The 23808-nt window shown below is 47.8% G+C and overlaps 4 protein-coding genes and 1 long non-coding RNA gene across 12 annotated transcripts; 3 read left to right on the top strand and 2 right to left on the bottom strand.

The window, feature by feature from the left end:
• The first annotated feature begins 939 nt into the window (after positions 1–939).
• Positions 940–3464, top strand: LOC112939613 (uncharacterized). The gene is made up of 2 exons (XR_003243381.2): positions 940–1406; positions 2565–3464. It is a non-coding gene; the product is annotated as an uncharacterized lncRNA (long non-coding RNA).
• LOC4343221 (uncharacterized) lies at positions 2766–8646 on the bottom strand. The gene is made up of 12 exons (XM_015791244.3): positions 8415–8646; positions 5909–7303; positions 5770–5777; positions 5199–5374; positions 4805–4865; positions 4634–4732; positions 4438–4532; positions 4163–4276; positions 3952–4019; positions 3643–3753; positions 3297–3531; positions 2766–3201 (listed from the first exon to the last, which is right to left on the bottom strand). The coding sequence occupies exons 2-12, from the start codon at positions 7213–7215 to the stop codon at positions 3091–3093; spliced, it is 2385 nt and encodes a 794-aa protein (XP_015646730.1). The 5' UTR covers positions 7216–7303; positions 8415–8646; the 3' UTR covers positions 2766–3090.
• A 926-nt stretch (positions 8647–9572) lies between these two features.
• Positions 9573–10202, top strand: LOC107276652 (S-adenosylmethionine synthase 2-like). Its single transcript, XM_066312602.1, has one exon. The coding sequence runs from the start codon at positions 9582–9584 to the stop codon at positions 10074–10076; it is 495 nt and encodes a 164-aa protein (XP_066168699.1). The 5' UTR covers positions 9573–9581; the 3' UTR covers positions 10077–10202.
• Positions 10203–10807: 605 nt separating this feature from the next.
• On the top strand, positions 10808–15378 carry LOC4343220 (DNA-directed RNA polymerase III subunit RPC8). Of its 8 annotated transcripts, none has more exons than XM_066311978.1 (8): positions 10808–11359; positions 12712–12829; positions 12960–13055; positions 13482–13569; positions 14261–14324; positions 14751–14820; positions 14907–14996; positions 15082–15378. In XM_066311978.1, exons 1-8 carry the CDS (start codon positions 11109–11111, stop codon positions 15169–15171), a joined length of 867 nt encoding a protein of 288 aa, XP_066168075.1. In that variant the 5' UTR covers positions 10808–11108; the 3' UTR covers positions 15172–15378. The 8 variants fall into 8 exon arrangements, with proteins under 8 accessions (XP_066168075.1, XP_066168076.1, XP_015646737.1 ...); XM_066311979.1 differs by having other exon boundaries at positions 11225–11359; positions 12717–12829; XM_015791251.3 differs by lacking the exon at positions 10808–11359 and adding an exon at positions 11985–12161 and having other exon boundaries at positions 12717–12829.
• A 776-nt stretch (positions 15379–16154) lies between these two features.
• LOC4343219 (thioredoxin-like protein CDSP32, chloroplastic) lies at positions 16155–17556 on the bottom strand. Its single transcript, NM_001422155.1, has one exon. The coding sequence runs from the start codon at positions 17372–17374 to the stop codon at positions 16469–16471; it is 906 nt and encodes a 301-aa protein (NP_001409084.1). The 5' UTR covers positions 17375–17556; the 3' UTR covers positions 16155–16468.
• Between the last annotated feature and the right edge of the window lie 6252 nt (positions 17557–23808).

Raw genomic sequence — 23808 nt, 5'->3', positions numbered from 1 at the left:
TACTCCCTGTGGGTTTGGATGCCCAACATTTGACCTTCCGTCTTATTTGAAATCGTTTTTATGATTAGTATTTTTATTATTATTAGATAATAAAATATAAATAGTAATTTATGTATGACTTAATTTTAAAAAAAATCATAAATTTTTCAAATATGTATGACTTAATTTTTAAAAAAATCGTAATTTTTTAAAATAAAATGGACGGTTAAACGTTGGACACAGAAACTTATGGTACACTTAAAATGGGACAGAGGGAGCAATACACCTAGCCATATCGGCACATGCCAAATTAAATGCATCACTTATCTTTACTCCTCTATGCTCTGCCTCGTCTCTAATAAGCTCCCATCATTTTAAACCTGAAGAACCAAAAGCTATGCATTTTTACTTACCTCCTACCATCGATCACCGGAAGGACGCATCATGCATACCTTCCCGCCTTCTTCTTCCTCTTCCTCCGATTTTCTTCGGCATGGGAGTCGTCAGGAGATATAGATGCAGGATAACAACACAAATCGAGAGGAAAAAGAATAAACAATGATGTAGTCTATTTGCTTGGTCTTGGAGAGTACACGAACAACGAAGTACAGCTATCACAGATGGCCTACCGGAGGCACAATTGCACTAGTTCGTTTGTGCAAGGAAGACAAAAGAGAACTGTAGCCATGGTTCGTTAGCTTTCTCCTGTCGTCGTGGTGATTTGGAGCTTTAACTCCTAAGAGCATCTCCAACAGTCTCTCCAAGTGACTCTCTAAGTTGAATTTTAGCCATTTCAACCAAAAAAGTTCATCCAACAGCCTCTCCAACCAGATGGCTAAGCCATTTGGCTGGCCAAAACCCTCCCCCCACTAGCCAAATTTGGCCAGCCAAAAGTCACTAGCCAACCGTGGGACCCACCCACTTTCCTCCTCCACTCCTCGTCCGCACCAATCTTGCCTCGTCAGTCGTCGGTTTGTCTCTCGTGTTGGCTAGGCCGTCGCCGGCCGCGACCGCCGCCCTCCGCGCCGTCGCCGCCCTCGACCGCGGCCCCCCGCGCGGTCCCCGGCTGCCGCGACCGCTGCCCTCGACCGCGGCCCTCCGCGCGGTCCCCGGCCGCCGTGACCGCCGCCTTCCGCACCGTCGCCGGCCTCGACCGCAGCCCTCTGCGCAGTCCCTGGCCACGACCGCGGCCCTCCGCGGCCCAGGTCATCGTCGTCGCGAGCCTCCGTGACCGCCGCCCTCCGTGACTGCCGCCGTCCTCCGCGCCCCATGTCTCATCATCACGAGCCTCCAGCCCTCCACCGCCGCTGCTGCCGGGATAGGATTTGGCATGGGAGAAGAAAGGAGGAGGAGGAGGAAGAGAGACTTACTTGTGGGACCCAATGTTAAATTGGAGAATGTGAATGGAGAGACTGTTGGACTAAAAGGTAAATTTGGCTCTCAAATTTTTTAGATGACTGGCCAAATGCTCATTTAGAGAGCTCAAAATAGCCAATCTGTTGGAGATGCTCTTACACCTGATCCAGACTAGCAACCTCATCTTTTCAATTATACTTATACTTATCAGCCAAAATTTATATTTTCAATTTTAAATTCAGAGTTGATTTTGGGTTTTTTCTCAACGTCGTTTATTTTTCAGCTTTTGCTTTTAAATCGTAAAGAACATGTATATAAAAGTTTTATTCACAAATTATGTTTCATTTGTAAGGTCCCCATCAAGCCAAAACGGCTTATTAGGAAATAAAAATAAATTTGTACATAAAACTTTTATAAATGTGTTCTTGGTGACTTAAAAACCAATATTGAAAAAGAAATTACTACGTTGAAAATATCTCAAAATTAAGCTTGAAAATTCAAATTTTGGTTTTTTCTTTGGCTGATTAGGCCAACCGATGAGAGCCTAAATATATAGTTTCATTTTTTTTCTCCAATATACTAAACGATGGGGCTGTATATACCGCTAATATTGCATACATGCCAAAGGCCTGTGTTTACTCCTCCCTTCTCTGGCTCATCTTTTAACTGTCGCTCCCATCGTTTTAAACCTGAACCAGCTGATACCTACGAACATACGCAGCCAATTCACTTGCCTCTTCCTCATCTTCTTCGATCGTCATCCTGTTCGTTCTTTGGGTAGAGCTGGTCAGCAAAAAAACCTTTTGGTCTCGATCGGCATGAGAGGTGTCAGGACTCAGGAGATACAGATGCAGAAGAATGTCGAAGCTTAGTAGTACATAGAATAAACAGGGCTACTGGAAAATGGAAGTACGACTACCACTGCCCGAGCATGAGACACGAATGCACCTGGAAATGTTGCTGTAGCAGCAGCACACACAACAAAGTTCCATAGCCATGATGTGTGCGTCTATTGTTTACACCACTCATGGATGTCTATCGCCTCGTCAGAAAATATCCCTTCGGCCATCTTAGCCCTTGTTTAGTTCCCAACTTTTTCTTCAAACTTTCAACTATTCCATCACATTAAAACTTTCCTACACACATAAACTTCCAGCTTTTTTCTTCAAACTTTTAATTTTGGCATGAAACTAAACACACCCTTATTCTTACGAACTACTACTATGTAGGATTCCACCACATGTATTCTCTAGCTACAATTGCAGGAGAAAATTTTTGAAGCAAGCAACATCGGTGCAACAACTTCCTGTTTTGGACAGAGTTCGGCTAAATTTCTTGTAGGAATGATCACATGTAATTTCCAGAAGTTCAGTCAAATAGCCTACGTCTGAACCTGCCCGGTCAGGAAACACCCCAGATGAACACAGCACTGAATTAAGTTACAGCACATCAACCATTCAACAATAATCATCAGGTTAGCTAAATTGTGAAGCAACAGCTACATCTCAGTGACATGGGGCAGAAGCAGCCCAACTAGAACTCAAATAGTTTATGAAAAAAGGGGGAAAAAATACTACACACAACACAGCCTACAGCAGCTGAGCATTCTTGATTTATACACAGACATGGCATGGATGCATTGTACATTGTACAATAAAACCGCGACATGGACCAAAGAGAAGCTCCTGCCTTAAATTGTTGCGAGAAATTAGTTCATGAACCGGCTGCTACGACAACTTGAAGGACTTGCAGGGGCTAGTTTGATGATAGGAAATGCACTCGGGCGAGAGGATATTCCTTTCCAGCAACCCAAACACCAGTCTGCGACCACTGCACATCCTCCCATTCCAAATTATCCTGCAGCACCTGCGTTGCGTCGAGGTAACAAGAAAACCGTGTGAGAATTGTGGTTTCTGTATGCGAATTATCCACCATTTTAATGTTAGAAAGCAGGACGTTACCTCAAGTTGATCAGCTGGCAGCGGGATACCGATGGAGCGCATAGAGCTCTCAGGCATCGCCTTCTTACAGCGGGACCATCGGAACAAATCCCGCAGTTCATGTTCTGAAGAGGCCCTGTCCCCATTTTGCGAGTGATGGTGGCTACTATTCTGGTGTTTCTCAGTTTCTGCGTCTGCCGCATTGGAGCTTGATCCAACAAGACGAGCCTTTTCTCCACTGAAGCACAGCTCATACCTGTGAAAACTTGCAGTAACAGGAGGGGGGGAAATGAAGGAACTGTGCTCCACAGAAGTCAAAAATATAACTTCAGGTGATGGCCAAATAGTTAACGGTAACAGCTCATACCTATTATAATGTGTTTCCAAGTATATGACTTCGCCTTTTTTCAGCCTCGCAGAAGTATATAATGACTTTTTCAATCCCTTGTCTGCCACAATGCTTATGCTGTATTTCAACCTGAAGTAAAGTAATCAGGTACAAGGTTAGTAGGAGCAACCTTAGCTCAACAAAGACCTAGACAAAGGCTTCTAAAAGCTGAGGAGTTGAGCGCTGAAACAAACAAGCACTCATATGCAACAGAAAAGGCTGCAGTACGTGCTGGATGGAACTTTCATGAGCAAATGAGTAGCATCAGAAGGTAGGTCAAGAAAGTACCATGGCTCGTTGCAGAGATTGTACTGTATTGTGACTTCCCGAACAAATCTTTGTTGACGTAACGCATTCTGCATAGATTATATTGAAAAAAACCTTAGTACAGAATATAGACAAAGATTGCTCATGATAACAAAAACTAAATGTTGCAAAGTGAAGTAAAATGTCTTTGAAATGAAAACATTGATAACAGAAAGAGGAGGTAGAAAATTACAGAAGCTGCTGCTCTTGTTGTCATTGTGCGCTCAACCGCAACCGGAGCAAGTGTAGGCTCCACAGCTGATGTATGGCTTAGGCGAGGCTCAAGATCAATAGTACCACCACCTTTCTGCAAAGCATGTAATACAAACTAAGCAAACAATCTATGGAGCAGTGGTCAATAAAAGGTTTTTACATCAGCAGATTAAAACAAAAGAAAGCACTGAAATTTTGCTCAAAGCAAAAGGAGAACACAGTAGCCTTATATGTTATCTTATACAGTCTTAATACCTTAACAATGCAGCAGCGTTCTATGCGAAAGCTACAACCAATACCAGCACCCCAAGCACGTGAGCGGACATTGTTCCTTAAAGTTGAAGTATAGCCTGGAAGGTAGATCAAGTGTTATACAAGTACTACTAATTTAGCCATATTGCTCTGACCTTTTTAAGTCTAATAATTGGACTGACAAAGAATGAAGGCTTACTGTCTTGTGGCGGTAGAACTCGAACAGTTGCTCGTAGCTCTTGGATTGCAGATGGTGGAGGTGATGATGTAGGGGAGCAGTAACCAGTATGCATAAGCACTAAAAGAAAGACCGTTTAGAAATCAGCTTTCAGAGGTTCGTTTCACGCTTGGAAAATAATCAAGAACTTACCAGCGACAAGATCTGAATCATTTGTATAAATATCCGTTCCCCAAAGTTGAGCACCTTTTACCTACACAACAGTGATTTTAAGAAACAAACAAAATCAAAGGAAGTAATTAGCTTCATTAATTTATGAAGCAATTTGTCAACTACATGAGCAGCAAATATGTAGCAATTGGCATATATGGTTTCAAGAGGAAAGATAAATAGAATATACATCTCTGGTTCAAAGAGATCACAATAGAATAATCTCCTGTAAATATATAAATCTACAGATGCACACTTGCAAGTGAATTACACAATCATTCAGTATTAGGTGTGTTAATATATTAACATTCTGGAATGCAAACTTGGAGATTGATGAAGGGATTAACATATGCCACCTGTAAAAGTCAACACTTACTTGACGGTTAGTGGACGTAACAAACTCTGCGGGTATGCGGATCTCAAGAGTGGGGCCATTTTGCACACTTTCAGCACTTTTAGCTTCTGGGGTTGCTTCAAACTCTTTCCATGATTTCAGAAGCTCTTGCATGCACTCACCAGCTTTATAGACAATGGCTGATGCCTCAGATTTACCTGCAATGGAATGAAACTAAGATAGCAAAATACAAAAACAGCAACTTCCTTACCAGCCTACCTTAGATAAATTATCATTATGCTCAATTTGAAAGTTGCAACGGAATCCTCATAAATATACACCCCGATTACCCTATTTATCCTCTCTGGCTGGATTTTGTCCACAAAATAGACACACACACTAGCACATGCAGTGTAACAAAAAATATCATCCTAAAAGTGAGAAATGTAAAGGGGTTTCAAAATTTTAAATGGATTGGTTATAGCATTAAAATATTCTGAGAAGAAAATGCAAACTTATAAGTCTGCTGGAAAGCTTTCCGTGACAGTTTTGAAGGACATGTCACTATCCCTATTCCATTTTATTCTTCTGTAGTACAAGATATTTGACTGACCTTGAGATCTGCAAGAAAACAAATACAGAAACATATCAAATAAATAATGTTTTTACCTGTTAAATCAAGGTCAGGAAGCACCCATTATGCATTTGAATCAATGATGAAAAAACATAGCAAGATGTATTGTTAAACTTACCCTTCACCATCACGCATCCTAGACCTAAATCGAGGTTCTCGTTGGGATGCTTGACTACCACCCCTTGATCGCGCCATTCTCTTGCGTTGGACACTTCCAAGGGCTTCCTTATCCTTCTCTATATCTCCTTCAGGGCAAGTATCATCTGATTCCTTGTCATTATATTTACTCCTTTGGTCGTGCCTTTCTCCTGCATCCATATCCTTCTCTCTTTTCTTGTCCTTGGGATCCCTATCATGTGATTTCCATGCATCATCTTTAAGTGTCTTCTGCTCTACTGTTTTATTCTCATGCTCGGCACTTTTAACAGCTCCATCAGATGCAGTTTTTTCCAGTATTGCATTCTCCTTTTCAGTTGCTACTGATGACTCCTTTGCAGAATCCTTCTCTCTATCATTGCCTTCCTTGTCCTTCTGGGAATCTTTTCTTTCCCTATCCCACTTTTCAGCATCCCTATCTTCCCTCTGATTCTCTCTTCGTTCAACACTATTGCCTCCAAGCTGAATACCAATTCGGCGATCATTTCTATCATTGTCTCTTGTGCCGAAGTCCCTATGCTTTTCATCCTTCTTTTTCCTGTCCTTATCTCTAAACTTATCTTCAGTTTTAGGTTCAGTTTTATTCTCACCAGTAGATTCATGAGCATCCTTGGACCGCTCATCTGCAGGAACTGGACCTTTGGAAGATTCATCTGTTCCTTGCAAACCAGGGCGGGGAAAACGCCAATCTGCATTATCAGATGGCTGCTCAATATTCCTTTTACCCCTATGTTCTTTGTTATCTTTCCAGGCTATGTTTGAAATTGCTGTAGGATGACCATCTTTGTCCAGTTTGGCATCACCTTTGTAGTCAGCATGTATCCGTCTGTCGGCTCTTATGTCATTGTCATCTGCTCTATTGTCCGTCTTTACATCAGTCTCAACTTTATTGCTCGGAAATTCAACCCTGGGATCACTGTAGACATCTCGAGTGTCAGCCTTTGCCTCCCGAACATCTACCTTAGTGTCCCATGGATCTTTATTTTGCTTTGATTCTAATCTGCCATCAGATGAGATTGAGTGGTCCACAAAGTTGGAGGGGCCAATAGGCATCCTATGTGCCAGAGAGGGCCTCTTATCATCCCGGGGCTCAATACGTTGAACTTTGGCAAATCTCCCATCATGTTCAAACGAACCATGGAAATCACTGCTGCCTGGTTGAATAATTTTCCCAGAAGGGCTTGAGTACAAGCTGCTGTCATCCAACGGCCGTTTTGCCGGTGTGGAGTGACTACCCTCCTCATGCGACCTCTTGGGTGCACCACTCATTTTCCCTCAAAAATGTCAACAGTCCTTCAATATGAACCAAGAAACACAAATACAAAAGGATATAGCCCAATGCCTTTGACACAATGCACTGCCAAAAAAAAATGAAAATTTAGGTCAGAACACATCAGTTACTTTCTTTTTTCCACATAACCAGATTGTGTAATTTAGAGTAAGACATGATGTATAAGGTATTTCACCAACAACAAGAACATTTAAGGGTGCTTATGGGCACATCTAAAATAACCCCCTACAACCTCATGTGCAGTAATAAAAAATCTGGAACAATTTAGTAGTAAAGAGCATGTTGGCATCTAACAATCCACAAAACGTCAATCTAAATTCAATCCAAACAACAAGAAACAAAAAGGAAGGTGTTCTGCTAAAAAGAATCTCCTTTGTTTCTTGACATCTTGATGCAGTTTGGATATGAAAATTTGTGGCGTAGAAGATGCCAACATGCCCTATCTTACTGTTCTTTTTCACATAATCTATCATCACTATTTGCATGGTTTTTAAGGGCTGGAAGCACCCTTGGGGAGTAACCGATACACCGCATTCCATATTGACCTCAGTACTCTGTTCCTAGTTCACCAAACAAGATTCAGCTGTATATTGCACCAAGCTCCCTGTTATCGACTAAGCTACTGTTATACTGTAGTCCATCAGAATGAGGGAAAATCTTCAAGTTTGTAAATGTTCAATTCTACAGGAAGATAAGTCATGAAAAAATGATTTGAATGTATTCTCAAACAAATTACGTGCAGCCCCCTCGTCAATTTCCATGCCAGCCCAGCACCCTCCTCTCTCAGCTACATCATGTCTTGCCATTTTTGCGGTGTCCAGCCGGACTGGTACAACAGGAACAGGGTGGAATCGGCACCCAACAGAATTAAAGATCATTTCTTTACCCCCAATTTCATTTTTTTTATCAAGAGAATGGCGTAGCTTTCACTAGTTCAAACGAAGGAGTGGCGGATCTAACATGGGACATGGGGGTTCACTTCAGTTGAACCCCCAAACCCAAACCTCTTTTTTTTAAAAAAAAAAAAAGAAAAACCAAACCTTTTTGGGAACCATCAAACTGTTATTAGTGTTAAGGGTTAGGGAAAATTTCTAGAACAGAAGCGGTTTGACGCAAATTCGAGAAAAAAAAGTGCGTGGGTAAAGAGAGAGATGGGAAAGAGGATGTGGTTCCTCACCAGGATGGATGGATGGATGGATGCGGCGAGGAAGCAGCCGTACGAACGACGGCGACCCTGCTCGGTCGGTCGGTCGCTGGGTGGATGGATGGATGGGGATCGGCGCAGGCGGCGGTGGCGGAGGATGAGGATGGGATGCGACGGCGGAAGCAGCAGGGACGAACGACGGCGCTGACGCCCAGCTCGGTCGCGGGATGGAATGAATTGGGGGATCAAATCAAGGGCAAAAACTGCACGAGGAGACGCACCACAGAGGCGTCAAAATGGCGAGGGTAACCTAGTAACTTCGCCTACCACTCAAAATGGGCCACACGGCACGGCCCGGCCCATGCACGATTAGGCACGGCTCATTTAGGCCGGGCCGTGCCGTGCCGACATGTAAGGCCTCGCCCCAAGCGTACTACTACAAATTTCAGTTATAGGAATAAGTTCATCTAAGGTCCCTTAACTTGTCAGCGAATTCAATTTTCGTCCTTCAACCCCAAAACCATATACAACAGATCCCTCAACTATCAAAACCGGTGCAGATAAGTTCCCTTGCCGGTTTAGATGGCGGTTTTAGCTGACGTGGCGACTACATGGCTATTTTGACTCGGTCTTCATATGACGTGGCACTAACATGGCGCTTACGTGGCAATTCGATCTAGAAAAATAATAAAATCTGTGGGACCCACACATCAGTTTCACACATATAAATAATAATAAAAAGGTGAGACCCACGTGGGCCCCACATGTCAACCTCACCCCCTCCTCTTCTTCCTCCTCTCTCTCCCCCATCTCCCGTCGTCTTCATCTCTCGCCCCCATCTCTCTCTATCGCCGGCGGAGATAAGGCGCGGCCTCCTCCATGGGCGGCGGCGGGCGAGCTCCCGCTTCCCCACCTGCTTCCCCGCCGCCGCCGCCGTGGGAGGGGAAAGTGATTGGCGGATATTCTTGTTTTCTTTTTTTGTTTAATCTTTGATTGTGCGTGTATGGAGTTCTGGATTAGGAGAAAAAAAAGGTACTTAACTGTCGGTGGATTAGGAGAACATATTAGATATAGCGTTGGTGGATCCAATTTTAATTTGCAAAATTTTGTCAGTACTTAGCTGTCGGCGGCAGTAGATCTGCAGAAATGGAGTCTTTTTTCTGATTGCTTGGTTGCAACCGATGCAGTGGGCAGATAGAAATGGCGGCGGAGACGTTCCTCTTCACCTCCGAGTCCGTGAACGAGGGTCACCCCGACAAGCTGTGCGACCAAGTGTCCGACGCCGTCCTCGACGCGTGCCTTGCCCAGGACCCCGAGGGCAAGGTGGCGTGCGAGACCTGCACCAAGACAAACATGGTCATGGTGTTCGGCGAGATCACCACCAAGGCCACCGTCGACTACGAGAAGATCGTCCGCGACACCTGCCACAACATCGGCTTCGTCTCCGACGACATCGGCCTCGACGCCGACCGCTGCAAGGTGCTCGTCAACATCGAGCAGCAGTCGCCCGACATTGCCCAGGGCGTGCACGGCCACTTCACCAAGCGCCCCGAGGAGATCGGCGCCGGCGACCAGGGCCACATGTTTGGCTACACCACCAACGAGACCCCCGAGCTGATGCCCCTCAGCCACGTCCTCGCCACCAAGCTCGGCGCCCGCCTCACCGAGGTCCGCAAGAACGGCACCTGCGCCTAGCTCAGGCCCGACGGCAAGACCCAAGTCACAGTCGAGTGCCTCAACGACGCCGGCGCCATTGTCCCCGTCCGTGTCCACATCGTAGGGAAGAAGTGAGAGAGGATAGTGGGAAGAAGGGAGCAGCGACGATGGCATGTGGGGCCCACATGGGTCCCACTTTTTTTATTATTTCTGTGTGTGAAACTGACATGTGGTTCCCACGGATTTTATTATTTTTCAAGGACGAAAATCAGATTCGCTGACAAGTTAAGGGACCTTGGATGAACTTATTCCTCAGTTATATTTTCTATGAATAAGTTCACTTTAGGTCCCTTAACTTGTCAACGAATCCGATTTTCGTCCCTCCACTAGAAAACCAGACACAGCGACTCCCTCAACTATCAAAACCAGTATAGATCCTCAACTATCAAAACCAGTATAGATTAGGTCCCTCGGCGGTTTTGAGGGCGGTTTTGGCTGATGTGGCGCTTACGTGGCTAATTTGATTAGGTCTGTCCCACGTGGCATTGATGTGGCGCTTACGTGGCAATTATATATAGGAAAAATAATAAAAACCGTGGGCCCACATGTCAGCTACATAAAAATAATAATAAAAAAGTGGGGCCCACATGTCAGCTACACAACAAATAAATATGGTGGGGCCCACATAGGCCCCACGTCAGTCAGTAGCAATTTATTTCTCCTCTCTCACCCTTCTTCTCCCCTATCTTCGCGTGGGTGGTAGAGCAGCGGGGTCGAGTGGGGGGTGGCGGCGGGCGAACGACGGTGTGAAGCCGACGGGGCAGAGTGGGCAGCGGCGGTGGACGCGAGGGCGAAGTGGTTGCACCCGAAGCCGATGGGGCGGCGGAGCCAAGCGGAGGGCGCCAGCCTCGTCGTCGGCGGGGAGTGGCGCCGAGTTCCTGCCCATGTGCGGCTCCAACTCGGCCGAGGCCCCCGCGCCGCAGGAGCAGAGGCGGAGCTCGAGCTTACCATCCCGTCGACAGGCAGGTGGGAGGCGGTTGCCGAGGAGGGGGTCGCGGTAGGTGGCGGCCGATGAGGAAGACGGAGGTGAGGAAGAGGGGAGGGGAGCCGGCGAGCTCGAGCTCACCATCCCGCCAGCCATCTTCCACTCCCGATGTTGCCTGCTCGCTCCCCACCATCGGCTCACGGTGGCGTCTTCCCCAGGAGCGAGGTCCGCCGAACAGAGGGCACCAGGCAGCAGGCCTCCAGGCTCCCAATGGCGACGGGCGGCCAGCCTCCAGATCTTGGCACCAAGCGGCAGCGGCGGCGGCGGCATCTTCCAGGTCGGCGCGCTTTGTCCTTTTTCCCCGCCGGCCATTGCTCGTCGTGTCGCCCTTCCGGCCGCCGTGACATGGATCCCAACATTGGGGAGAAGGAGGAGGAGACGGGGTGGCCGCCGCCGTGCCGCCGCATTTGGGGTGGTGGTGGTAGGCGCGGCGGCGGGCGTGGGGTGGTGTGCGCTGCGGCGGGGGCGATGGTGGCGAGGAAGCCGTAGATGTTGGAGGTGCCGAGGGAGACGGCGCGGCCGCCGTTGAGGTCAATGGTGTCGAGGAAGCCGAGGGAGAGGGATGAAGGGAGGAGTGAGGCTGACATGTGGGGCCCGCGTGGGCCCTACCATTTTTAAATTATTTTCTGTGTGAACTGACTTGTGGGCCCCACGGGTTTTATTATTTTTTCGAATCGAATTGCCACATCAGCGCCACGTGAGTGCCATGTCAGTTGAAGACGAGTCAAATTAGCCATATAAGTGCCACATCAGCCAAAACCGCCGAGGGATCTAATTTGTACCGGTTTTGATAGTTGAGGGACGAAAATCGGATTCGTTGACAAGTTAAGGGACCTCAGATGTACTTATTCCTTTTTTTTTCCCATCAGAGCTATTAGTCGCCCCGCGGCCCATCCCAGCCCATTACACCCCAAACCACACCCCTCCTCCCTTCGCCCTCGCCTCTCAAACCTCGCCGCGACGCCGCCGCCCCCACCCCCGTCGGCTCGGCCTCGCCGCCGGTGGGGCTGTGCGCTCCTCTGCTCCGGCGGCGCAGCAGGGGCGGTGCAGGCGCGCGGCGGCACGGCCGCACGGCAGCGGTAGTCCTGCTCTTGGCTTCCCGCTTTCGGCGCATTCGCTTGTGGTTAGCACTTAGTATAGTCTGTATAGAGGCTTGCTGCTTTGCTCTTAGTATTTGCTTTGCTGATTTTATCTGAAGTTCTATTTTACCGATTCGACTGAATGATTAGCCTAGTTAGCCATCAGGAATCGAGGATTCATTTAACCGCTTATTGTTATTCAACTTTAACACTTGCTTATCTAGTTAGCTAAGGGGATTCAACTAGCATATGGTTAAGTGTGGCTAAGTGTATATCAGTAATTCACTATATTTTTTATATGAGACACAATCGTTTGGAATTCAGAGAATTTAATGTTCATTTTGTGTATTAGTATGTTATTATGACCAATTTTATCAATATACTATACGAACCTATGCTCAATGTTACGGTGCATATACTATATACTATATAATTACTAGTACGTGATATTATACAAGCTAATTATTAGGATTTTGGGTGTAGACGTGTAGAAAAAAAACCCATGTTATTTTGAATACACAGCTTCTAAATCCTAGGTCCGCCACTTTAGCGCAGAGATGTTCGTGCTCAGCCAGATCGAACACAACCTGCCGATGCCGCCGCACCTGCTGAGCCGGCCACTCGTCGACGCCATCAAGGCTGAGCTTGAGAGGCTCTTCCTCGACAAGGTAATCAACTACCACGAGCTCAGTCACCCCTGTTGTTGATGCTTGTCTCGCTCACGGACGGTTGTGTACAAGAGATTATGATGATGTGTTGCATGCTTCTGCCCCCCCCCCCCACCTGTGCTGTATGTAGGTCGTCGCGAACCTCGGGCTCTGCGTCTCCGTCTACGACATCCGCTCCGTCGAAGGAGGCTTCATCTTTCCAGGAGAGGGCTGCTCCACTTACAAAGTAATTTGTGCTCCCATTGCTTTTACCCTTTTGTTTTGGTGATGGAATTGCGATATATGTATGATACATGTCTGCTTGGTGGTGTACTTGTCTCATAAGATTCTGTAGGAGGTGAATGCCTGAAAAATATTTCAGCACAATTGGAGACTTATTTAAGCTCTAAGTTGATTAATTCTGTTACTCATGTTGGTAGTGTATTTCGAGCCTATGTACTAGTTGCGATCGACTTGATGACAACATAGCATGTTCTCAATGACCCATTGTGATTAGAGTTGTGTCTATTAACATCAGTGCTCTTTCTTACAGTATTTCTGTTAGTGTGGTGTGTGCAACACGTCGTCTCAGTGAACTTATGCATTTAGTTCTGAGGATTCCTACAATTTGCAAATCACTCTTAGATTTCCTTATTTTCCCCATCCTGTATAGGTTTCCTTTAGGTTGCTGATGTTCAGGCCCTTCGTTGGGGAGGTTCTTGTCGGGAAGATCAGTGGATATGATGAAAAGGGTCTGCATGGTGAGTTGCTTATTTTCTTATTGACATTTAAAGAGCTGGTTTGCTGGCAATCTCTTATCTAGTTATCTTGCCTGTTGGAATATTCCATTCCTTTTGTAGCAGTTGTCTATAACATCGGATAACATTTTGTACTGTATGGAATTTTTATGTTCATATTTCCATGTCATAGTATGTCTTATGTCTTCTAAGAATAAGCTACGAAATTTGTATATGATGTTTAACTCTGTATCTGTTGCACTATTTTATCCTGAGGTCATGCTGTTCGAAACAATGGACTAGTTTACTTTCTCATATATCCTTTTGTTTGAATGAAATAGATGTTGATTAATATCATAGTATGCTTCTTTGCCACTGTAGACCTGATTACTAACCTGGAATCAGCATCCTCAATTGCATAAGAGTGATTACATTTCTTGGGGTACACAAACCATTGCTAGCTAAATATCTGGAGGGTAGTTCTGAACTATAGTTATCTGTTTTCAACATAGTATCCTGTTAAACTGAATATGTAAATTTTATCTTTGACAAGCGTGTACTCTTAACTAATTCCTGTTCTTTACTGTTGGACTATTTGTGCCTCACATGTGTATAAAAGTTACAAATGGCCCCTTCCTCTTCTGGTACTAGTTAGTAGGAAAAGCCTCATTCACAAACAATTGGTTGAGCTGATATGGCTACATCTGTTTGGCAGTTTCACTTGATTTCTTCAGTGATATAAGCATTCCCGGGCACTTGATGCAGTATGGCACGGCTAGGTAATGTTTTGTTTTGTTGTTCCTGTACAGCAGTAACTACTATAATTTGAAAACTTGAGGTTCTTACTCTTCTCTGGAGTTATATCATACATTTTGATTTTGATTCCTCTTAGATTAACTTGTTATGTTTGCATCTGCTTGGCATGTACTTCAACCAGATTGGTTATTATGAAAAAAAAATACTATTGAAATTTAGTTCAGTCAGGAACTAAAACAGAATCAGAAATACAGAATCTTTGCAATGGCTTAAATACGTTCTGGATTACTTTATCTGTGTTTAAAAACAAACTCTACAACTGCTGAGGACAGTGGATGTCACCTGAGACTGCTGAGTACACACTGCTACCTTGTTCTGTTTGTCATGAGGAAAGTACTTTCTACATAAATTTATGTTGCTTTATTTTCTTTGCTGCTCATTTCCCCCAGGGCGCTAGATGGTAGGTGGATGCTGAAGACTGAAGATGGTGATGAGCTCTATCTTGATTTAGATGATGAGGTATACAAAATCTGTTTTTTTTCTAAAAAAAAATCAAAGCAATTACCATTCTCTGTATGCTCATGATCAACTTGATTGCTACGCAGATACGATTCTTGGTATCTAGCATAAAATACCCGCCTATCCCAGTCGAGCAAAAGGAGACTGACAGGGCATTTGCTCCAATGCAAATTATTGTATGCCTTGAGAATTATGCTCAATTATTTGAATTCTGGCTTAGTGTCCTTTGATGAGTAACTAGGCTGACTAATGCTTTCGCAGGGAAGCATTAAAGGAGACGGTCTTGGTCTTCTTGCTTGGTGGGCTGCAGATGAAGAGGAAGGAGAGGCCGAGGCCGAGGCAGAGGAATAGTCCCAAGCTACTCCTTTCTCTAGTTTGCTGTTTTTGTGCAGTAAGAGATTTATAGGATTTTTTAGCTAGAATGTCAGTAATTTATATTCTGTGGTATCTGCAACTTGGTCATCTTCTGTTAGGAGCCTGTTCCGTTGCTGTGACATAACTGATGCTGACAGCCGCTAATTTATAACAGTACCAATGAACAGAAGATCATTTTTTTTACGTTAGGGCATGCACTAATTGAGCAGTTTCTGAACTGAACCCTTTTGTGTCAACTATGTAAATCTAGTGATCTGGATTGCTTCCTTGTGATGACATCCCAGGACCAGCAGTCAGCAGAGCAAACCAAGGAAGGCAATTTTGTCCAGTTTTTGACCGACATTACCACCTGCAAGTAGTGCATAAGATCTGGAAGTGAAAGCAACTTGCTGTGAGATGATGTGAACTTGTGGAGGACAAGCTGCCATTGCTGTTGATCTTTTCTTTACGGCGTAGGCAGCTTCCCTACGCTACCCTCTGTTTCTTTCCGTCTGAAAATGGAAGCCTGTAAATATCTTCAGATTCAGTTTGGGCATTTGACAAATGTTTGGCAAACCTGTGAGCAGTTCTTGTTTGGTCATCTTGTGGCTTCCATTGCTCTTGGTGAGCAGATCATTGTTATCTTCTTTTTGAGACATGGGGTAATTAATTAAGAAAGAAGGTAATCAGAAGATAAATTAACTGGGCAATCATATAGATAGAAAGATGGATGGATACAGATACAATCATAGGCAAAATCAAGTCTCGAACTTGCAATTGACGTTCCAAAATTCTAGTATTATTACACGGGACCAAATCAACGAGATAGTGTGATCAAATCGTCCCCATTAAGTGTAAAAACATCGATCAGTAGTGATGATCAACTTTCTATATGAAAGTTGCTCTAAAATATCATATTAATCTATTTTTTAAGTTTGTAACAATCAAAACTCAATCAATCATATGTTAATACCACCTTGTTTTGCGTAAAAAAACTTAATCTTCATCTTCAGAGATAAGAACACCACCTATGATAGATGGATGGATACAGATACAATCATAGGCAAAATCAAGTCTCGAACTTGCAATTGACGTTCCAAAATTCTAGTATTACACGGGACCAAATCAACGAGATAGGTTTGATCAAATCGTCCCCAGTATAAAACAAGCTTGATCTTCTCAAGCTAGTGTGGTGGTGTAAAATTACAATCATGATCAAGAGAGTAGTACAGTAATTAATTTAATTACGGTTGCTGCATGCAGCTGAGCTGCGTAGTGATGAATCTGTATATGTCTAGGTGACCTTGACGCCGTTGTATCTGAGGATCTCGCCGATGAGCTCCCCCCTGCCGGAGCCGACGTAGCGGCCGACGATGTCGCCGTCCCTGATGAAGAGGAAGGTGGGCACCTCGACGACGTCCATGTCGCGGAGGAACTCCATGCAGCTGTCGTTCTCGTCGCCGTTCATGCGGGCGAAGACGGTGGTGTCGGCCATGGTGCGCGACAGCTTCACGACGGTGGGGTACACCTTCACGCAGGGCCCGCATCGCTTGAGCCCCACGTCGAGCACCACCAGCTTGCCGCCCTCGCCGCGGTGGTCGGAGATGAGGGACTCGACGTCGGCGCGGGAGTGGAGCTGGACGACGGCGGAGTGGTGGTCGCCGTAGTAGAGGACGTCGCCGGCGAGCTGGTCGGGGCCGATCCCCTCCTCCTCGTGGACCTTCTCGGCGCCCTTGTAGAAGGTGAAGTGGGGCACGGCGGTGATCCCCTCCCGGCGGCACAGCTCCCGGGTGGCGTCCGACTCGTCGCCCATGACGAGGAGGAAGTCGACGTCGCCGCAGGTGCGGCTCAGCTCCACCATGCACGGGTAGATGCGGCTGCTGTTCACGCTGTGGCTCGCCGCGAACTCCACCACCACCAGCCGCTCCTTCGCCGCCCGCAGCGCGCCGTCGAGCTCCTCCGCGCTGTGCACCTGCACCACCCGCTCGTCCCCGCCGCCGCCGCCGCCGCCCTTCTTCTTCGTCGTCTCCGGCGCCTGCTCCGTGCCGGACACCGCCGCCCTCACCGCGCCGCCGCGCCGCCGCCTCCTCAAGAACCTCGCCGTCTTGCTCCTCCCGCTCCCGCCGCCGCTGGCCGGCGTGGCGCCGCCCAGGCTGGTCGAGCCGGCGAGCGTGGACAGGAAGGCGGCGGTGGATGCCATCGACGACACACAGCTGCTAGCTCCTAGCTTGACAAGCTAGCTAGCTACTGGCTACTGTGGCTACTGCCTAGTGATGAAGGAGAAGAGGAGAAGAGAGGATGAATTAAAGAAGAGAGAATTCAGCAAGAAATGGATGGCAAATAGTAGCTGGAATCCAATCAGAGTTCATCCACACAGCCACTAGTTCAGGATTGGGTTTGTGGCTGGGGGGTTTCAAGCAGCTGAGATTTTTCAAGTTGGGGGGGACTGATTATTTTGCCCATGCACTTTTGTTGGTTTCTCGCCTTGTCAATATTCCTGTCTTGTTTTTTTCCCTTCTAGAAATATATATTCATGGTTTGTTGGTAGCTAGCACAAGCCCTGATTTTTTCCCCCCACATTTAATTTATAGTCATGGTCAGAATTTGTTTTTTCAACTTTTGGAGAATTGGGGGCTGGTATTGAGTTCATGCATGCATGTAAACTTGGATATTTTTGATTTATTGTGATCAAGAACATCAATTGGGTCACCCCAGATTTTGTTGTGAAGGTTATTCCACCAGGTAGTGGATTTTTACCCCCTATCCCAGCCCTGTTGTAGCTCTGCTTCTTAAAAACAAGACAAATAGTGATAAAAATTCTGAAAAAAAATCAACAATATAGAGTACTATATTGCATCTACTACGACTCTCAACCAACTAAATGGGGGAAAAAGAAGGCAAAATATATATACCCATGAATAGTGCAATATTTACAATTTGAATTTGTCATTTATGTTTCTCATTGTGAGTCGAACTTAATTAGTCCTCAAATCTTCGGATAGTAGACATATATTTATTATACCAATGCTACCAGTTTTTTTTCATAACTAGTATTGGCATGTATTTTGATACAATGAATCAATGATGAGACACCCTTAAGGCGTGAAAAATTTCTCAATCCATTGTGATGTATTATCACAACTAGTTCCTTACTTAAAAGAGGGATTTTGAATTTTTTGATCTATAAATAGTTACAATTTAGGATGTACCACTCACGCATCTGTTATTGTGGGATCAGAACAACCACCATGTCATAGGCACGGAGGTTTTTTTTTGGGATCCTGAAATGCCACCTTTATGAGTATCAAATCCTAAATATCCCTACTTGTAAAATTATGAAATAACCGATCATCATGGATGTTAGATGGTCCCTGTAGTTTCAATAAATATATTATAGCAACATTCACAAAATGATTTAAATTTTGTTTTGTGATAATTGAGCACTTGTAGTTGCAATGGCATAATATGAGACGGTTCATCTCAAATTATCTCTAAGGATTCTGATAATTGACCTCCTATTATATCACATATATCTTTCACACGTCTCTATGATTTGTTTTATTTTAATAGGGATATATGAAAAAAATAGTTATCTATTGGCAGGCTACAAATAGATAGAGAATCACTTTAGTGTTTTGTTGCATTGGTGGCAAGCCTTATTTATGTATATCAATGGTTGTATGGAGCTCCTTCAGCGGGGAGGAGTGGCACCCCCCAAGGAAGATTTGGCTATGGAATGGGTGAGCGGAAACGAGGCAATCGAATCATGCAAATAAGAACATATGGTCTTTTTAGACAAGTTTAGGCTGCTCGGAAGCGTATCACCCTACTCTTGTGTTCTTGTTATGAATGAGGGTGATAAAGTTTACAATGTAGATTGGGTGGATGTTGTTCTAAGTAGGAGATGATGAACTCTTCTTCTCTTGAAGTGTGAGTTTATTCTAACTTGGCTTGAATCAGTCTAATTAACTCCGCCTAATCTGACATCGAAAAAAGCAAGCCCCCTTACAGGTGGTGTGGATCCTCCTTTTATAAACGGGGAGGGGGGGGGGTCCACGGTACCAATATGTACATATGAGAGTGGGCCCTACTCCTTAAGTTCGGCATGCTTGGTCTTGTCGATATCCCTTAGGCCTAGCGGAGGTGACTGTTTCACATGCCGATTAACGAGTGAAGTGAAGAAGTCAAAAGTTTTTCCAGGGTGACACGTGCTACAGGGGATAGGTGTGCTTCGTCCTATTGCGTGTTGTCCGGTCGCACACCAGGTTGGCATATACACCTTGCGCACTGAGTGTGAGGCTTGATAGAATACACACGTGAGGAAGTCTGAGCTTGCGAGAGTTAACAATGCGCTGTTGCTCTTCCGAGCACTTGGGGGCAAAGCACAGTTGTGCCCTGAGCACAACCCACAAGGGGTCGTCCCGAGGAGTGAAGTGCCTCGAGCACAACCCATGAGGATAGCACCCTGGGGGCAGACATGCCCTGAGTCGCTAGCGATGAGGATTTTGTTTTTCATTTCACCGACAATGGTAGTTCTAACCAAGATGTTATATTTTGATCATTAGTAGACTATCGAGGATAATATTATCTTGCTTTTTCATCAGCTACCAATGGATACTTTTTTTTATATCATCTTCATGTTAGTAAAATTGTGATTATGAACGTGTGTGCTTGGACAGTATCATGACGACTTTGATGGATGATCACACATTTACAAGGTTACACCCCACAGGACGTCCTTGTTGCAAGAAGATAGAGGCATGCAGCAGTTTGGACTTTGGCTTTGGTTTTTCTTCACTTTGTATATTTCCAGATTAGCTTACATGTATATATGCTCGTTATCAGCATTAGAAATTAAAAATACTAAATCAGTTGTATAATCACGATTCTAGAACAAAAGATACCATCAGCGAGTTATACTTTCTAACATTCATAAGTTCATAGAGATGGTTTTTGGCACCACATGCTTGTACATCGTAACACTTTCTATTTTCCTTTTTTATAAATATACAAGGCAGGAACGAGCACGCTCTCGCTTCGCCCTTCCTTATCAGAGGTGGCACGGGAGGCGATGAGCGCCGGCCACCCCCTCCCCCCATCTTCCTCCAACGCCTCGCCGCCGCCTGAGCGGCCGCCGGCAAAGCCACGCGGTTGCAAGGACGGCGGCGGCGGGGCTCCTCGTTTCTCGCCGTCAGACCTTGCCCGGGTGGCCTGGGGAACCACTCTGGGTGGTGGCGGCGGTGACCGCCAGATCCGCGTCGCTCCGGCCGGATCTGGCGGCTGGGATGGCGACGGCGACGGTAGGGGCGAGCTGTGCCGGGCGGCTGGATCGAAGGCAGCGGGGATGGCGACGGCGGCGGGGAAGGCAGTGGTGCGTCAGAGGCGGATCTGGCTAGGCGGGGCGAGCTGGCGGCGGTGGTGGCGGTGGAGCTCGCAGCGACGAGTCAGCGGCAGCGGGGCGAGCGACGACGACGCGAGGCTTGCGGAGACAACGGTGGCCGGCCGTTGGTACGAGCGGCTGGAGGCGCGGCTGGTGATGGACGACGGCGGCAGCGGCTGAGGCAGCGCCCGTGGTGGCAGCGGCGGTGGCTGATGGCGGCGATGGCTGAGGCTGGCGACGGCGTCTGTGAGAGGAAACACGGAGGGCGAGCTCGAGCCAGTGGCAGCGCTGTGGAGACCGTGGTTGTGGTGGGAGGAAGCATGGCAGACTCGGACGGCTAGCCAAGGGTGTGGCAGACGGCCACATCTGACCAGCGCGGCGCAAGAGGCGCGACTGGTGGTGGAGGAGGCGACTACGGTGCGAGGAGGAGCTGCCGGTGCGTGTGGCGCGGTCTTCGACGTGCGAAGGCTGGCCGGCGGGGTGCGCCGGTGTAGTGGTCCCACATGTCGGCAGAGGTTGAGTGGTGGTGAGCATCGGTGTGTCAGCCGTGGACTCGCCGGTGGTGAGCGGCGGGTGAAAACCCAGCTCGGCCTTAGCCGGACCGACAACGATGGTTCATTCCCCCTCCTGAGGGCGTTATCGTGTTGTCTCATCCCTTAAGAGTGGTTGCCGGGTGAAAGCCCAGTCTTGGGCTCTTTTGAGCCCCCGACGGACGGCGGCGGCAGTTTTCCATCGCTTCTCTCCTTGGAGACGTCGTTTAGACATCCCCTTGCTGAAACCACTCAAACGATTGGTGCAAGCACACTCTAGATAGAGTTAGGCTTTGTGTTGGTTGTGGGCGTTTTTTGGGCAATCTCGTCTATGTTCCTTTGTTGGTCTAGCGGCGGTCGGTCACGCTTTGCGGCGGCCGGTCCGGTACTAGCCTTCTCCTAGACCTGTGTGTTGGCGTTGTCGGTGTATGGGTTGTGGTATATTTTTTTTTCTTTTTCCTGGTTACGACCTTCCAGGGTCTTGTAATTTTTTTCCTGCTCTATCAGTAAAACTTCGCACCGTCTCATGCGAGTCGTTCAAAAAAAAAGTATACAAGGCATTGTTATAGTATAATGTACTAGTCATGATGAAGTTATATTATAGTTAATTGAAAGTTTAGAAAACCTATGAAATTTTTTAAGATTGTCGGAGATATGGGCCCGGGGGTATGCGAAGTGAGGGGAATCTACATTCCCATCCTGCCACGTGTCCCTACAGCCTGGTCCTACCCCCGCATTCCACGAGTCGCAGGAGCGGCCGGAGGGGGGAGGGGGGCCTCGGGGTGCCGCGTCATGCCCCTCGGGCCCTTGCACCGCTTTGCCCCAAGGCCCTCGCCCAGCCGCCATTTGGCGGGGGGAGCAAGTGAGGACGAGGCCCAGGCTGAACCTCCTTTTAAGCGCGCAGCGCCCCAACTGCTCCCTGTCGAATTTAATGCAGTGGGGCAGACGTGCGGCGTGCCCGACTGGCGCGTGATGGTCAAGAATGACCGGTCTGTGACCGGCCTGACGCCGGTCACGTCTGACTAGACAGACAACCGTGCTCCCACGTCGCATCTGCCTCCGGCGGAGTGGAGGTAGGTATGACCCGTCCCATCGGAGGGTCATTCGGAGGGCGGCCACCACAAGTCTTCACCCATTAATGAGGGAATGACAGGACTGTCCCCCATGTTAGGCGAGAGACGGCGCTGGGCCCCGCTCAAGGATAAGCTGTGGTTTAGCTTCCAGGCAAAGGCACAGGTCGAGTTCCGGTCAAGGTAGGGTGGGTCCCCATCCGAGAGAAGAGTAGGTAGAGGCGGTGCATGTGGTATCCCTTGAGGTATAAAAGGAGGACCTTGCTCATCGAGAAAGGGGATGACTCTCGGAAAACCTGAGCTCGAGGAGGAGGGAACTAAGTGTGTTCTCCGGAGTTTAGGAACCCTTGTAACTCTCAGTCTAAATCCCATACACAGGAGTAGGGTATTATGCTTCATAGCGGCCCGAACCTGTATAATTTGGTTGTGTGCGAGCTAGCTAGGAGCCTTGGGGACGGATACGTGATTTCTAGAGGCAAGCTTTTTCCCCTGGCCGAACTCACTAAAGGGGGGGTCTCACGATCTCCCGCTAGAGAGGATCACTCCTCGACAGCTGGCGCGCTAGGTAGGGGGAAGTCGCGCGCTTTAAAGAGAAGTCGTTTTCTTCTGCCCCAAGTTTCCCTCGGCCCTCGACGATGATGGTCGAGGTCCTGGAGGAGGAGGCGGTGGTGTACACCCCTACTCCGCCTGGGAGTGAGGATGCTAGCGAGAGCCGCGGCCCTCGTCACCGCCGCCGCAACTCTCCAACTCCTCCCCGCCGCGATCCCTCGCGGAGGGAGGACCCCACCCAGTCGGGTGGTTCGGCCCTCTCCCCGCCCCCGGGCGGAGGGAGGCCACGACGCGTCAGGGCACGGCGCCGCCTCACTTACGGTGACGGCGGCTCGCCTCGAGGCGCACTTCAGGCAGCGGGTGCCCTTCTGGGGCATCCCCCCGTGAACTCGGAGCCGGAGACCCCTGTCCAGCGCTGGTTGGACGACGTGGCCAACTTGGTCACCACTGCCCAACGGGAGCTGGCCGCGGGCAGCCGACCCGTCGTCACCGGTACGTCGCGTACCCCCATTACCCTCTCCTCGTCAGCGAGGAAGAGGGCCTGTCGATCGGCCACGGCCTCAAGGCGGTCCACGGCTCCAACATCGTCGGAGGCCTCGGGAAGCCGGAGGCGTCACGATGGCCTCTACGGGGAGCAGGACGCTCGAATCAACATCGAGCGACGCCGGGACGAGCGTCGAGCTGCTCGCATGGGGGAAGGCGCCTCCTCATCTGGAGTGCTGCGTTCCTCCTCACGAGGCGGCCCTCCTCCCACGCTCACCCCTAGAGGGACTAGTTGTAGGGCCTTCGTGGCGAGTCTCCGGAATGTTTGGTGGCCCCCGAAGTTTCGCCCCAACCTCACGGAGAAGTATGATGGCAGCATCAATCCCTCCGAGTTCCTCCAGATCTACACCACGATTATCGTGGCAGTAGGGGGCGACGACCGGGTCATGGCGAATTACTTCCCCATGGCCCTCAAGGGTCAGGCGCGGCTGGCTGATGACCTAGCCCCCCGACTCCATCAACTCCTGGGTTGTCCCCCGGATGGTCATTCGGAGGGCGGCCACCACAAGTCTTCACCCATTAATGAGGGAATGACAGGATTGTCCCCCGTGTCAGGCGAGGG

This window comes from Oryza sativa, chromosome 7 (assembly GCF_034140825.1).
Source record: "Oryza sativa Japonica Group chromosome 7, ASM3414082v1".
NCBI lineage: Eukaryota > Viridiplantae > Streptophyta > Magnoliopsida > Poales > Poaceae > Oryza > Oryza sativa.
The sequence above is the reverse complement of the archived record's forward strand: the minus strand, read 5'-3'. Positions and strand labels throughout refer to the sequence as shown.